The sequence below is a fragment of the Leptodactylus fuscus genome, chromosome 6 (assembly GCF_031893055.1).
Source record: "Leptodactylus fuscus isolate aLepFus1 chromosome 6, aLepFus1.hap2, whole genome shotgun sequence".
Classification (NCBI taxonomy): domain Eukaryota; kingdom Metazoa; phylum Chordata; class Amphibia; order Anura; family Leptodactylidae; genus Leptodactylus; species Leptodactylus fuscus.
Window position 1 is genome coordinate 158348217 of NC_134270.1, and position 14515 is coordinate 158362731.

The 14515-nt window shown below is 42.3% G+C and overlaps 1 protein-coding gene across 1 annotated transcript; it reads right to left on the bottom strand.

The window, feature by feature from the left end:
* Positions 1-3522: 3522 nt before the first annotated feature.
* ZNF865 (zinc finger protein 865) lies at positions 3523-10314 on the bottom strand. The gene is made up of 2 exons (XM_075277738.1): positions 10013-10314; positions 3523-6733 (listed from the first exon to the last, which is right to left on the bottom strand). Coding segments are annotated over exons 1-2 (2841 nt in total). The 5' UTR covers positions 10015-10314; the 3' UTR covers positions 3523-3894.
* Between the last annotated feature and the right edge of the window lie 4201 nt (positions 10315-14515).

Consider the following 14515-nt stretch of genomic DNA (forward strand, 5'->3'; position numbering starts at 1 on the left):
AACTACTTCCATTTATATCCTATAGATGCAAAAACTGCTGGTCCCCAAAAACCGCGAATGGGCAGCATGGACATTGGGGTAAGGTATATGGGCAATTACAGTTTATGGCCTTTTAGGAAATCTTCCTATAAAGTTGTGAACCCCTTTAAATATTTAGCATTATTAACCAGAGAAACAAACTCAGAACTTCTATTGACTTAAGGCATAACATATATAATAGCAATATTTAAATATAACATTTAATGTATATAGTACATTTTTACAGGTACATGTACAGATTTTCTCCACCCAGTAAAGGCTATGCACACCTTTTGTTTCTAGTTCATTTGCTTCCTAAATGCCAAATGAGGCCACTTTCTTCATAGTCATTTTTTAATAGTCACACCATTTTGTTGCTGTCTGTACAATTCCTTCACATAGTTGGCTGTGCTGGCTGCTCAGGGTTTATGTCATGTATGGCTCTGTTCACACATGTCGGATTTGACACAGATTTCAGTGCAGAATCCTAAATTGGTGACCATCCTGACCACAATCACCATTCCATGTATGGTAATTTTTGGTGCCACTGTGGGAAATTAAAAGTTCATCCCAAACCTGAAACTTTAAGGGTTCATTACCTGGGAACTGAACATTGAATTATTATACTCTGGGGTCTCTTCAGACCTCAGAATATAATAGGTGGAGGTCCAGGGGAGGTGTAAAACAAAAAAGAACTACTACTTATTATACCTTCCCTCACCTTTTCGGGGCCTCTTTGCTGTGTCCTTGGCTATTTTTGGTTCCTTTTCCTAGCTTCTAGGTGATGTCATGCACCAGGGTCACCACTGAGGCTTGTGATTCAGCCTTAGTGGTCACATGTGGTGCACTGAGTGTCATGATGTCATCACAGGCCTCAGTGATGTCCCCAGGCGCATGACGTCAACAGAAGCTGGGAAGAGGACCCAGAGAGTGCCAAAGATGTCGAGAAGAGCTGAGGAAAGGTGAGTGTAATTATTTTTTATTCTTATACACCTCCCCTGGGCTTCCAACTATTAGTCTTCAGACCTTAGAGTGTAGGTCTGGAGGTCCAGGGGAGGTGTAAAAAATAACAAAACCCCCCAAACAATTAGATTTATTATATCTTCCCTTACCTTTTCTGGGCCTCCTTTTGTTGTCCTCAGTTCTTTTTGGGTCCTCTTCCTGGCTTCTGGGTGACGTCATGCAACCAGGGTCATTAATGAGGCCTGTGATTGGTCACATGGGGCACACCAAGTGTCATGATGTCATCACAGTCCTCATTGATGACCCCAGGTCATAATTTCAAGAGAAACCGGAAAGAGGACCCGGAGAGAGCCAAGCATTCCAGGAAGAGCTGAGGGAAGGTGAGTATAATTGTTTGTTATTTTTCACACCTCTCCTGGGCTTCCACCTATTATACTCTGTGATCTCTTCTGACCCCTTTGATTTTTATCCAAAGTTTTTCGATCTGAAACAAATCTATGGGCCATCCTTAGTGTTGAGACCACAATGGGCAAAGAAGTTGATCACGGTAAAGGAATAAAGCTGTACTAGATCTTCCGAACCAGTAGTGGCTTTCTAGATTCACAGGACACATGTCCACCATCTACTACTACATGAGCCAAGTTTGTACTATGAGCAGGTTGCAAACCATATTTCGGAGTGTCTGAAAATGAACTAGCTCATGGTGTACATAGCCTAGAAAATAATTGAAATAGTTGCATGCTTTTGTACTTGCAGATACCTGTGTTCCAAGAATAATGCTATAATATGTTTTTTGACAATAATTTAAGTTCCCCCTCTCCCACAAGAGCTGACAAATGTTTCGCTGGACCAACAATAGTTAGGAAAAAATTCTCTAAATTTTTCATTTCTCCCTGGCGCTTACCTCGCTGCCATACAAAAAGGAGGTTGTCCTGGTTGAAGAACCCCTTTAAGAGATATGCTCTTTGTAAGCTAAAATGAATCACATGGAGTAATTCACTAAGTTCTACAAGGCTATATAATGCTCTCTTCCCTACAAATAGAAGTAGTTAAAATTAGCATTTACTCGCTGACTAGATTATTAGGTGCTTGGGCGTTCTTACCAGCTTTGGCTCTGTTCACCATTTTTGCCAGTCTGATTTTTTTGGTGTTTTTCATAATATCGTCTGCAGTGCTATTGTGTTGTCAAAAATATTCGAACACTGATAGACCCTGTCATATAAGTCAATGAGGTCTGTCCAAAGAAAACAATGACTCTAATGTAAAAGAGCCTTAGGCTCTTTTCACATAGGAGTAGAAAATGGAGAAGAGCCATCCAGTTTGGATCAAACCAGATTTGAATTTTCAAAAAGTTTCAGGCTTCACCTACAAAGCACTGTTATACATTGGGGTTTCTGTAGACCCCAGGTTATAATAAGTGGAGTCACAGGGGAGGTCTGGAAACATAATGGTCACCTTTAGAGATGAGCGAATATACTCGATCGAATACCTACGACTAGAGATGAGCGAACACTGTTCGGATCAGACGATCTGAACAGCACGCACCCATAGAAATGAATGGAAGCACCTGTGACGCCGTCCGTCCGTCGGCAAAGTCAGCATCACAGCTGCTTCCATTCATTTCTATGGGTGCGTGCTGTTCGGATCGGCTGATCTGAACAGTGTTCGCTCATCTCTACCTACGACGCATAGCTCCCGGCGCCAGGGAATTTGGGGGGGGAGGGGCAGTAAAAATTTGTTGCCTTGGAAGTGTTTATTCACCAGAGGTATTCAAACAAGTATATTCGCTCATCTCTAGTCACCTTCCCTTAACTCTTCTGGGCTTCTGGAACTCCGTCAGGGTCAACCTCTAGTCTACATAGTGACTTCACGTGCCAAGGGGAACCACTGATGCCTCTGATTGGTCCTTCTGGGTCACAAGGGGGGACACTGACATGACGTGTTAAAACACCATGACTTCACCACGCCCCATGAGGCCCAATCACAGTGCTCATGATGTCACCCAAGAGGTCGGAAGAAGATCCTAAGGGAGTGATGGATTCCCAGAAGAGGTTGAGGAACGCGAGTATAACGTATATTCTTTTTTTTTCCTTTATGTAGATTGTGAGCCCCATATAGGGATCACAATGTACATTTATTTTCCTATCAGTAGAATGGGAGGAAATCCAAGCAAACATGGGGAGAACATACAAACGCCTTGCAGATGTTGTTCCTGGCAGGATTCAAACCCAGGACTCCAGCGCTGCAAGGCTACAGTGCTAACCACTATTATATTCTGTGGTCTGAAGAGACCCCAAAGTATTATAACTACACCTCCAGGTAGTGACAAAAAAAATTTGGCCTAAATGCATCTTTGGACCGAACCACCCAAACCCAACATGACACCAACTACAGCCAACTGCATCCAATGGACACTATTGACATATAATAGCATCTGATACTGGCAAAAAATTGCACTGCATGCTTCACTGACAAATATGAAGAAATCTGCGATGGAGACTTAAAAAAAAAAAAAAAAAAAAAAAAAAAAAAAGCTTCCAATGCAGATGTGAACAGAGCCCTAGTCCCATAGTCATCTCTCTGATCCAGCGTCAAATAAAGTTCATATTTTAATTTAGGATATGTCAGATATATAAATTAAACTAGGAAACACTGATAAAATATTAATACATCTAAAAAATAAGCTGTAAACGGCAGAATTCACTGGAGAGAATCATAGAAAACATCCAAATGACTTCACGTCTAAGGATTCATCAGAAGGTGCCCAACTCCTTGAATACTTTCATATAACGTAGCATATGCTGTACTACGGTTAAAACTGGCACAACTACGACTAACTACTGAATGCAAGAATTTTTCTGCCGCTAACGAAAGTGAGAACCAATTCACGAGTAAGAAGCACGTCTATGATGCTTATGTGTTATGTCCTTCGGCAAGAGCGGCCACGGCGGTGGCAGCGGCAAACTTTTCCACTTTATGTTCTTGGCGGTGTTTCTTCAGTCCGTAGGTATTACTAAAAGCTTCACCACAGGCTCCACATTTAAAGGGACGCCCCCCTTGATGGGTCTGTATGTGTTTGTTAAAATACTTTGGGTCTTTAAAGAGTTTCAAACAACAAGAGCAGCGAAGATCAGGTTTGGCATCGTGAGATCTCTGATGCCGTAAAATGGACGAAATGTAGAAGAAACTCTTGCCACATTGGTCGCACCGATAAAACTTTTCACCAAGGTGTACTCTCTGGTGTTCTATAAGATTGGATCGGTAGCGAAAGGTCTTACCACACGTTGGACAACGTTGAGGGCGAGCCACGGTATGCAGTCGTTGGTGTTCCGCTAAGCTGGACGACTGGGCAAAACGTTTGTTGCACAACGCACATTTGTAGGCTCGTTCACCAGTGTGCACTACTTTATGTTGGCGGAGATACCAAGAGTGTAGGAAGCCCCTTCCACAAATGGTGCAGCGGTAAGGACGTTCTTCCGTGTGACAACGCTGGTGCCGCATGAGGAGAACGGCTTCCCAGAAACGTTTGCCACATATAGAGCATGTGAAGTGTCTCTTCTGGAGGTGACTACGACGGTGAAGGAGCAGGTCATAGGCTCCCGTAAAGCTCTGTCCGCATACATTGCAGGCCATAGTGCGTTTAACCAAGTGTACATATTTATGGGTAACCAAACCCAAAAAGTGTTTGAAACTCTGACCACAAATACTGCAAGAAAATCTCTCACCACTTGGAATCATAGGATGTTCCTCAGAAGGAAAGGTCACCGGAGCAACATCTGTTGCCGTCACTCCATTTGTTGTTGCGACGGTATTGGCCAAACCATTCTGCATGCAGTTCATTTGGTTGTTTTGTGGTATTTCTTGACACTGGTTTACTGGGTTCACCGGGATCAGACATTCTGGAGTTGTTTGATGAATCAGTTTATGCCACATTAAATTTTCAATGAAGCCAAAACATTTTCTACAAATGTCGCAAACATAGGGCTTGTCCGTCATATGGAGTTCCTTGTGGTTCATGAGGTGAAAAGAGTCTGGAAACTTCTGACCACAGTCCGTGCACCCAAATGGGAGGTGGTCAGGAGTAAGGACGCCAGGCTGGACCGTACATGGCAACTGAAGGCGGTGGATTTGTTTGTGTCTTGTTAGGCTTTGAGGGTAGCCAAAAACCTTTCCGCATAACTCACATTTGTAGGGACGTTCCCGGGTGTGAACGACGTGATGTTTGGTAAGATGAAACGATTCTCGAAATCTTTTCCCGCAAACTGAACACTGGTGTGGTTTCTCACCAGTGTGAATGCGTTCATGGCGTTTTAATGTCTCTCGTCGACCAAAGCCACGTCCGCAGATGTTACAGCAGAAGTTTTTACTTGTATTGGTTGGAAGAGGTGATTGCCTCCGGACAGAAGACTGACCCAACGCAGACCCGATTCTTTCGATAACCGTCATGGTCCCTTGGTCAGTCTGGACGACATCAGTTGAAAGTAAAGATGTCGTCTCCAATGCGGCTAATGTGTTGGGTTCTTTGGTGTTCTCACTAAGTGGATTTTGGGGAAGTGTTGGCTGTAGCATGGGTATATTTTGCTCATGCAACTGCTTATGCCTTACGAGGCTTTGCGTAGTAGCGTACGACTTTCCACAAACATCACAATTATAGTCTGGTCTTTCGCCTGTATGAGTTACCTGGTGTTTTGCTAGGTATGAAGCGTCCCGGAACGCTTTACCGCATACTTCACAGTACACTTTCAATGAATCGGAGTGAGTCTTTATGTGACGTTTCAAGCTTTCCCGCCGATTGAAACTTTTTTCACAAACAGTACAACTAAAAGGCTTCTCGCCAGTATGGATAATTTGGTGTTGGTGAAGATGACTTTGCTTTTTGAACACTTTCCAACACATGTTGCACGTGAATGGACCGTCTTGTTGGACCGTAACATTTGGTTGTACCTGAGCTACAGGCATTTCCATAGAATTTACATGGGATTCCGACATCGCCGCTGCCACCACGGCGGTGGCAGCAGCTGTTTCGACGTCTGTTGCTAATACTGTATTGGTATTCTCCATGTCTGTGCCCTCCTTATGGCAGCGCCTGTGTCTTATCAGACTAGATATATGGTTATATGAGCGACCGCATACGTTGCATTCATATGGTCTCTCTCCAGTGTGAACAAGCATGTGCTGCATTAGGTGCGATGACTGTTTAAAAGATTTTTGGCATACTGTACAAGGAAAGCGACGATCCAGGAGATACTTCAGTCGTCGGAAATAGTTTTTATCGTCTTTATCGTCTTTTTCACCTTGCACTTCCTGAGTCGCTGGAAGGGAACGTTTTATGTTATTGAAGAGAAGCTGGTGGCTCGATAGTCCCACTATTCCCCACTGCTGTGCATTAAATGTACCGTCATAGATAGTCTGAGTGCTGGGCGCTGAAGGATGGTTGTTGCATTGTATGTGTACAGTTTCTGACTTTTTAGGTGGAGAGATGGAAGATGGAACTTCGAGTTTTAGTTCTTTAGGTTTAGGGGTACTGTCGGTGGTAAGCTGGATATTATTGGGGTGGTTTTGGGTGCCACATTCATAGGACGGAGAAGTACAAGGGAGGACAGCTGTAGGCTTGGTATGTTCATGGTTGTTGTAGAATTCCATAGGTTCAAAGCGCTGATGATTGAGAAATTCTAGGAAATCGAAGGGGTAGCTTTGAAAGTGAATCCCTTCATCTCCTGCATTAGCTTCCATGTCATAAGTGCCCACTTTCCTAAAAAATGAAAAGAAAAAAAAAGTTACATTCAGGTTTATCATATCATTTTAGTAAAGACCATTATACTCTATTTTAAAGAAGATCTCCAGTGGGAACACAACTGCCATGACTGCATTGTATATATTCCACTCTATGCATCTTTGATGTGTACTGTACTTATTTCTTCCTCCTTTCTGCTTCTAACCAGACTCCATCTTCATTTTTAAATTTCCCCTGTATTCTTTCAACTCTTACCTTTGCTATCTATCCCATATTACAACATATGGTCAGCTACAGACAGCGCAATCTCTACCTGCCCTGAGTTCACTGTGATTATCATTCCATCTACAGGTATATTCTCCAGAAGAGACCACAAATCTACAGACAGGCAGGTTTCACTGCCATCTTCATGTAACAGAAGTCTGTCTCATCATCCGCAGTAACTGTGATAGGAGTATATGTTCTTCCCATGGACAACTAGCATCGTACAATCCATTTTTAGATTTCCCCTGCATTCTTTCAACTCTTAGCTTTGCTATCTATCCCATATTACAACATATGGTCAGCTACAGAGAGCGCAATCTCTACCTGCCCTGAGTACACTGTGATTATCCTTCCATCTATATTCTCCAGAAGAGACCACAAATCTACAGACAGGCGGGTTTCACTGCCATCTTCATGTAACAGAAGTCTGTCTCATCATCAGCAGTAACTGTGATAGGAGTGTATGTCCTCCCCATGGACAACTTGTGTGGTACAATCCATTTTTAGCATACAAGAACTGCTGAAGTTTCTTATGCGTGACACATCACCAAATAAAATAACTTATCACTGGAATCTGATTCACACTGCTCCTAGTCTGATCTATCGAGAGAGGACTGACACATAGAATAACATAAAGGAACACAGGGAAGACACTAACTTTAGATGGTGCAAGCAAGAGCCGCTACCAGTACACTCCGGTGAGCTAGCTACAAGAACTGAACTCAATAAATACGAATTGTCGTAGAATTGTCACAGGTATGTTCACCTTATATCCATATGTATACTATATTCTATTGTATCATGTGCTAGAAAACCTATATAGCAGACCCTTGGGGAGAGAACGCTGGGATCTGTTGCTGCACAATAGCGGACGAGGAACACCAGACCTCAGCATGTACTGCCTAATGTACATATGTATACAGCAAATCACATGGCTGTATCCAAATCGATTGTTATAACAGGTAGACAAGAAATCCAGACAAGAGCAACTTAATTAATTTTGTAATAGAAATACAGTAGATTTAGTGAGTAAGTAAGATTGAGTGGCATTCGATATTCAGAATTCTCGCTCAGTTTTGCAGATTTGCAGGACAATGCCATTAAAGGGATTCAATCATTAAAAAACAATTTTTTGTCCCCAACACGTAGGAATAGCCTTAAGAAAAGCTATTCTTCTCCTACCTTTAGATGTTTTCTCCACACCGCCGTTCGGTAAAAATCCAGTTTTTCTTCTGTATGCAAATGAGTTCACTCGCAGCACTGGGGGTAGTCCTCAGTGCTCAAACAGCACTGGGGGGTCCCCAATGCTACGAGAGAAATCTCCAGCGCCACCTCTATCTTCCCCTGGAACGGCCTTTCCCTGCGTCTTCTTCCAGTGCTGGCTTCAAACTTCTAGGCTTGCACAGTCGGCTCTGCCTGAGGCCTGATGGCAGAGCCGACTGCGCAGGCCTAGAAGTTTGAAGCCAGCGCCGGAAGAAGACGCAGGGAAAGGCTGTACCAGGCTTAGACAGAGGCGGCGCTGGAGATATCTATCACAGCATTGTGGACGCCCCCAGTGCTGCAAGAGAACTCATTTGCATACAGAAGAAAAACGGGATTTCTACCGAACAGCGGCGCGGAGACGACATCTAAAGGTTGGAGAAGAATAGCCCTTCTTAGGGAGCCTTCACACGGAGTAAATGCGCGTGTATTTTTGCAAAATACACGTGTAAAAATAAGACTCCCATTGACTTCAATGACATTTTACAGGCGTATTTTTACAGGCGTATTTTTACACGTGTAAAAAATATCATTGAAGTCAATGGGAGTCTTATTTTTACATGTGTATTTTGCAAACATACACACGTGTTTACTCTGTGTGGAGGCTCCCTTAAGGCTATTCCTACGTGTTGGGGCAAAAATTGCTTTTTAATGATTGAATCCCTTTAACTAGAGTAGATTTCATGTATAATTCACATACGTACAACTTAATATAATAAAAACACTAGGCTAGGCCTACTCTGCTCTGTCCATATGTGTGGAGAGTGGTGAGTGAGGACAAAATGGGGGAAGTAGTGCACATTTGGGACAAGAAAGGGCCTTACATTACATTATTACCCATCTGTGCCAGAAAACTGGTATAAACGGGATAATACATTTGCCCCGTTGATTATAATTCACACTATTTTTGGTGGTTCGTTTTTGCCCCTTTTTCCTTGGTTCTACCAATAGACTCAAATCTATAAGGGATTAATGAAAACAGATCAATGCAGAGAACTCATCGACACAGGGGACACATTGGGCCTATAGTGCTAGCTGCTTGGATTGTCATGGAATTGAGCAACATGAGTATTAATGGTTATTTTTGCATTATATATTATTATTTTTCGGGTCACGATCAAAGGGGCAGATTGTGTAGCGACAGCAAAAAGTCACCCAATATCGAAAAGAATTGCGCCTAGAGGTAGCTCACCTGTGAGTAGCAATACCGTATTCATTTCATGATAATATTCTGCAGAGTATTAATGTTGGATTGGGGTCTGACCGCTATGTGGTTACTGTATGGCGGTATTATTGGTTGTATTGGACTTTGTGCTTGTTATATGTGGTCTTGGTGTGGAGGTATTATTTGATCCTTGACCAGTGGTATTTTTTTTGTAAGTGTATAACTGAATTACACCGAGGTATACTGCCATATACCCATTAGTGGTTATGATGACGCTTATTATTCGGGGGCAGGTCTTATCAGTGGATATTCCTCTTAGTATTGTCCGGTAACAGGGCACTGCTGTGACTACGCCTGGTGTGTGAGCACAAAGTTGTACCAGACCTCTGCTAGCACCAAGAGCATTACTGCAAATACTACTGTATATAAGGAGACATGAAGATGAGGTTCTTGGGGTTTACATTTTGATCAAATTGTAACTGTAAGCCCATCTGCTACGACAAGGTTTGTGTTCTAAAAGTTGACAGCTATGCCCTCAATACATTTTTTTGGGGCAAAACATCTGCTTTGTTTCCCTGTTCCTTTAGAACTCCTGCATTATCACTTACATTCAATCCTGCTCCAGGGGGGGTTGTAATCCTCTCCTGTGTCTTCCCTCCCCCTCTCCTTCTCAGCTGCCTGCTGTCCTGGGAGTCATCTCCTCTGTGCACAGTGCTGTCCAGCCCTTCCCTCCCCCTTAGCTGGCTGCCGGCTGGCTCCTCTCCTCTGCAGATTTACTTCTGTTCAGCTGTATGTTGACTGGCGGGAGGGCTGTACAATGTGCAGTGCTTCTCTCCCCCTCTTCTTATGAGGTGCCTGCAGAATCCTCTCTGTATGGAGACCTCTTTAAGGGATACTTCAGCCTTAAACCAGAAGCACCTGAAACTGATTTTTACTGCTTCCGGGTCAGCACTGCTTGACAGCATTCGAGCATGCTCAATGGAGACCCTAGTGGATGAAGACGGAAAAAACAATCTAACGTCAACATGTTTCCCCTTCACCGTGGGGCCAGAAAGCAGCAGTAGTTCTGTATTTCTTCAGAAGATGCTCTATATTTCCAGATATCTGACCAATTACTGTCCAATCAGACTAATACCAATCTAAGCTGATGCAGGAAACTGATACACATAGATATCTGACCAATTACTGTCCAATCAGACCAATACCAATCTAAGCTGATGCAGGATACTAATACTCTTACAGATATCTGACCAATTACTGTCCAACCAGACCAATATCAATCTAAGCTGATGCAGGATACTAATACTCTTACAGATATCTGACCAATTACTGTCCAATCAGACTAGTACCAATCTAAGATGATGCAGGGTACTAATACACATAGATATCTGACCAATTACTGTCCAATCAGACCAATACCAATCTAAACTGATGCAGGGTACTGATACACATAGATATCTGACCAATTACTGTCCAATCAGACTAATACCAATCTAAGCTGATGCAGGGTACTGATACACATAGATATCTGACCAATTACTGTCCAATCAGACTAATACCAATCTAAGCTGATGCAGGGTACTGATACACATAGATATCTGACCAATTACTGTCCAAATGAGACCAATACCAATCTAAGCTGATGCAGGGTACTGATACACAAACAGATATCTGACCAATTACTGTCCAGTCAGACTAATACCAATCTAAACTGATGCAGGGTACTGATACACATAGATATCTGACCAATTACTGTCCAATCAGACCAATACCAATCTAAACTGATGCAGGGTACTGATACACACACAGATATCTGACCAATTACTGTCCAATCAGACTAATACCAATCTAAACTGATGCAGGGTACTGATACACATAGATATCTGACCAATTAATGTCCAATCAGACCAATACCAATCTAAACTGATGCAGGGTACTGATACACACAAAGATATCTGACCAATTACTGTCCAATCAGACTAATACCAATCTAAACTGATGCAGGGTACAGATACAGATATCTGACCAATTACTGTCCAAATGAGACCAATACCAATCTCAACTCACGCGGGGAACTGATATACACACAGATATCTGATCAATTACTGTCCAACCAGACCAATATCAATCTTAACTCATGCAGGGTACTGTTACAGATATAGATATCTGACTAATTACTGTCCAATCAGACAAATACCAATCACAACATATGTGGGGTAATGTTACACATACAGATATTTGACCAATTACTGTCCAACCATACCCTTAGTAATCTAAATTGATGCCAAGTGCTGCTACACACAAAGATATCTATGCAATTTCTGTTCAACTAGACCAATTACAGTCGAAACTGATGAAAGCGATAGATATCTGTCCAATTACTGTACAATCAAAGCGATACCAATCTAGTACCAGGGTACTAATACTCATACAGATATGTGACCAACTACTGTCCAGCCTTACCCATAATAATCCAAACTGATGCTGTTACAGGTACAAATATCTGACCAATTATTGTTCAGCCAGACCAATATCAATCTTCACTCATGTGGGTTACTGTTCAAGATGCAGATATCTAATTAATTACTGTCTAATCAGACCAATAATCTCAACTTATGCGGGGTACTATTACACATACAGATATCTGACCAATTACTGTCCAACCATACCCATAATACTATAAACTGATGCCGGGTGCTGTTACACATGAAGATATTTGTCCAATTTCTGTTTGATCAAACCAATTCCAATCGCAAATTGATGCAGTGGACTACTACACATACATATATCTGTCCAATTACTGAATTACTATCCAACCAGACCAATGCCAATCTAAACTGATGCAGGGGACTGTTACATATACCGATATCTTTCCAATTTCTGTCCAATCAGACGAATCCCAATCAAAACTGATGCAGGGGAATGATGCCCAAACTGATATTTGTCCAATGACTGTCCAGTCAGTCCAATACCAATCTCAACTCATGTGGGGAACTGTTACATGAACAGATATCTGACCAATTATTGTACAATCAGCCCAATTACAACCTAAACCAATCTAAAATCATACATAATACAACAATAATCTTTCAGCTTAAATGTGCCTGTCAATCGAAGGATTTGTAAATGATGTAATAATCATCATTGCCCATTTCTTGTCTGACGCATCCTTGTATAAAGGCGCTTTAGAAAAGTTATACCAATCACAGTTGTAGCCTTTAAACTGCAGGAACGATCTGCCAGACAACTCCATTATAGGGAATAGAAAGGTTTTGTCTTTGGAAGATCATAACAGATGAGGAAGATGAGAATTGGTTGTATATTATGAAAATATCTGCGTGTATATGGCCGACACACCAATTTCACTGCCTGTTTATTGTGTTGTATATTTATTATGTATATTTTTTCAATAAATTTATATTTTTATAGTAAAATTTTTGGAGTTTGCCTTTTTGAAATAGTTTTTTCTCAATTTCATTGTCTGTAACATCGGTCACAAATCTGTGTGTGTGTGTAAATCATAATGGTCAATGGATCTGATTGAAATCTGCCCAAAAACCGATCTGACCTGCTTAAAGATCGCAATGATTGTATCATCAGAAAGATCATCTGATCTGCCAATTCCATCCATCATGTCAGGATGATCATAACAGAAGAGGGAGATGAGGATTGGTCCTATCCTGACAATATCTGTGCATGTAAACAACCAACTTGGACCAATTTCATTATCTGTAATAAGGGCCCATAGTATGATAAAGTGATGGAAAGGCATCAACTGGATGGACATGTTCGATTCATGTTGATGACAATAACTATAGACTGAGCTTTGTACAGCTCTGTGTCCTATGGATAGAGGAAGACAATGAACCATTTTGCCAGTAAGCATTGACCTCCAACCACGAGACTTCCAACCTCCAACCACGAGAACTTTAGTTTTCTTTGGGTTCAGCTTAAGCCTTCTATTCTTCGTTCCATTACTCAGCGAGGCATGAATTCATGGCTGGAGAAGGGCCATTGACTTCGGGCATGAAGGATATGTATGGTTGGATATCATCTACATAGCGGTGATAAGCCAGGTCATTAATTTGCCAAATGTAGGCATGTATAGACAGAAATGATGCCTATTATTAGAGATGAGCGAACAGTAAAATATTCGAGGTTCGATATTCGTTTCGAGTAGCCCCTCAATATTCGACTACTTGAATCGAATATCGAACCCTATTATAGTCTATGGGGGGAAAATGCTCGTTTCAGGGGTAGGCAACGTTCAATCAAATTATACTTACCAAGTCCACGAGTGAGGGTCAGGCTGGATCCTCCGAGAAGTCTTCTCCGTGCAGCGCCCCGCGGCGTCTTCCGGCTCTGAATTCACTCTGCCAGGCATCGGGCCTGGGCAGAGCCGACTGCGCATGCCCACACTACAAGCAGACAAGCGAAGTCGGCTCTGCCCAGGCCCGATGCCTGGCAGAGTGAATTCAGAGCCGGAAGACGCCACGGGGAAGCTGCACGGAGAAAACTTCTAAAGGTAGGAGAAGAACCAGCATTGATTGGCCGACTGTATAGCATTCGGCCAATCAATGCTGGTTCTGCATCAAACTTTTCCATTCAAATAGCGAGTGGTACTCGATTGAGTACGAGTATTTCAAATACCGTAGTATTCGATCGAATACCTACTCGATCGAATACTACTCGCTCATCTCTACTTATTATCAATACCGGTGTATGGGGAGGACTAATCCTATCTAGCCCATGTACTTCACACTGGTGTATGATGTAAACAAGCTGATCGACTCATTTATCATGGATTGTCGCTGATTCTGTCCAGTGCCGGGACAGTCTTATAGAATACTTGTTTCTGATAATCATTCTCACCTCTCCCTTTGGCTGAGAATGTAGCAGAGAATCTCCATTTGGGTCCCTACTAAATTCTCTGGATTGCGCTTGAGCAACAAAGGTTCTTGGACTTCCAGTTCCTGCGAGGGTTTCCTGCTTGTCTGTCTGTTTCATTGTCTGTGTATTGACCTTACCCTATTTCTCTACTCTGCTACTGATTCTGTTCTGACCTGCAGATCTTCTATGTATGGCTTTTTGGCTTCCAACAACTCTGCTTC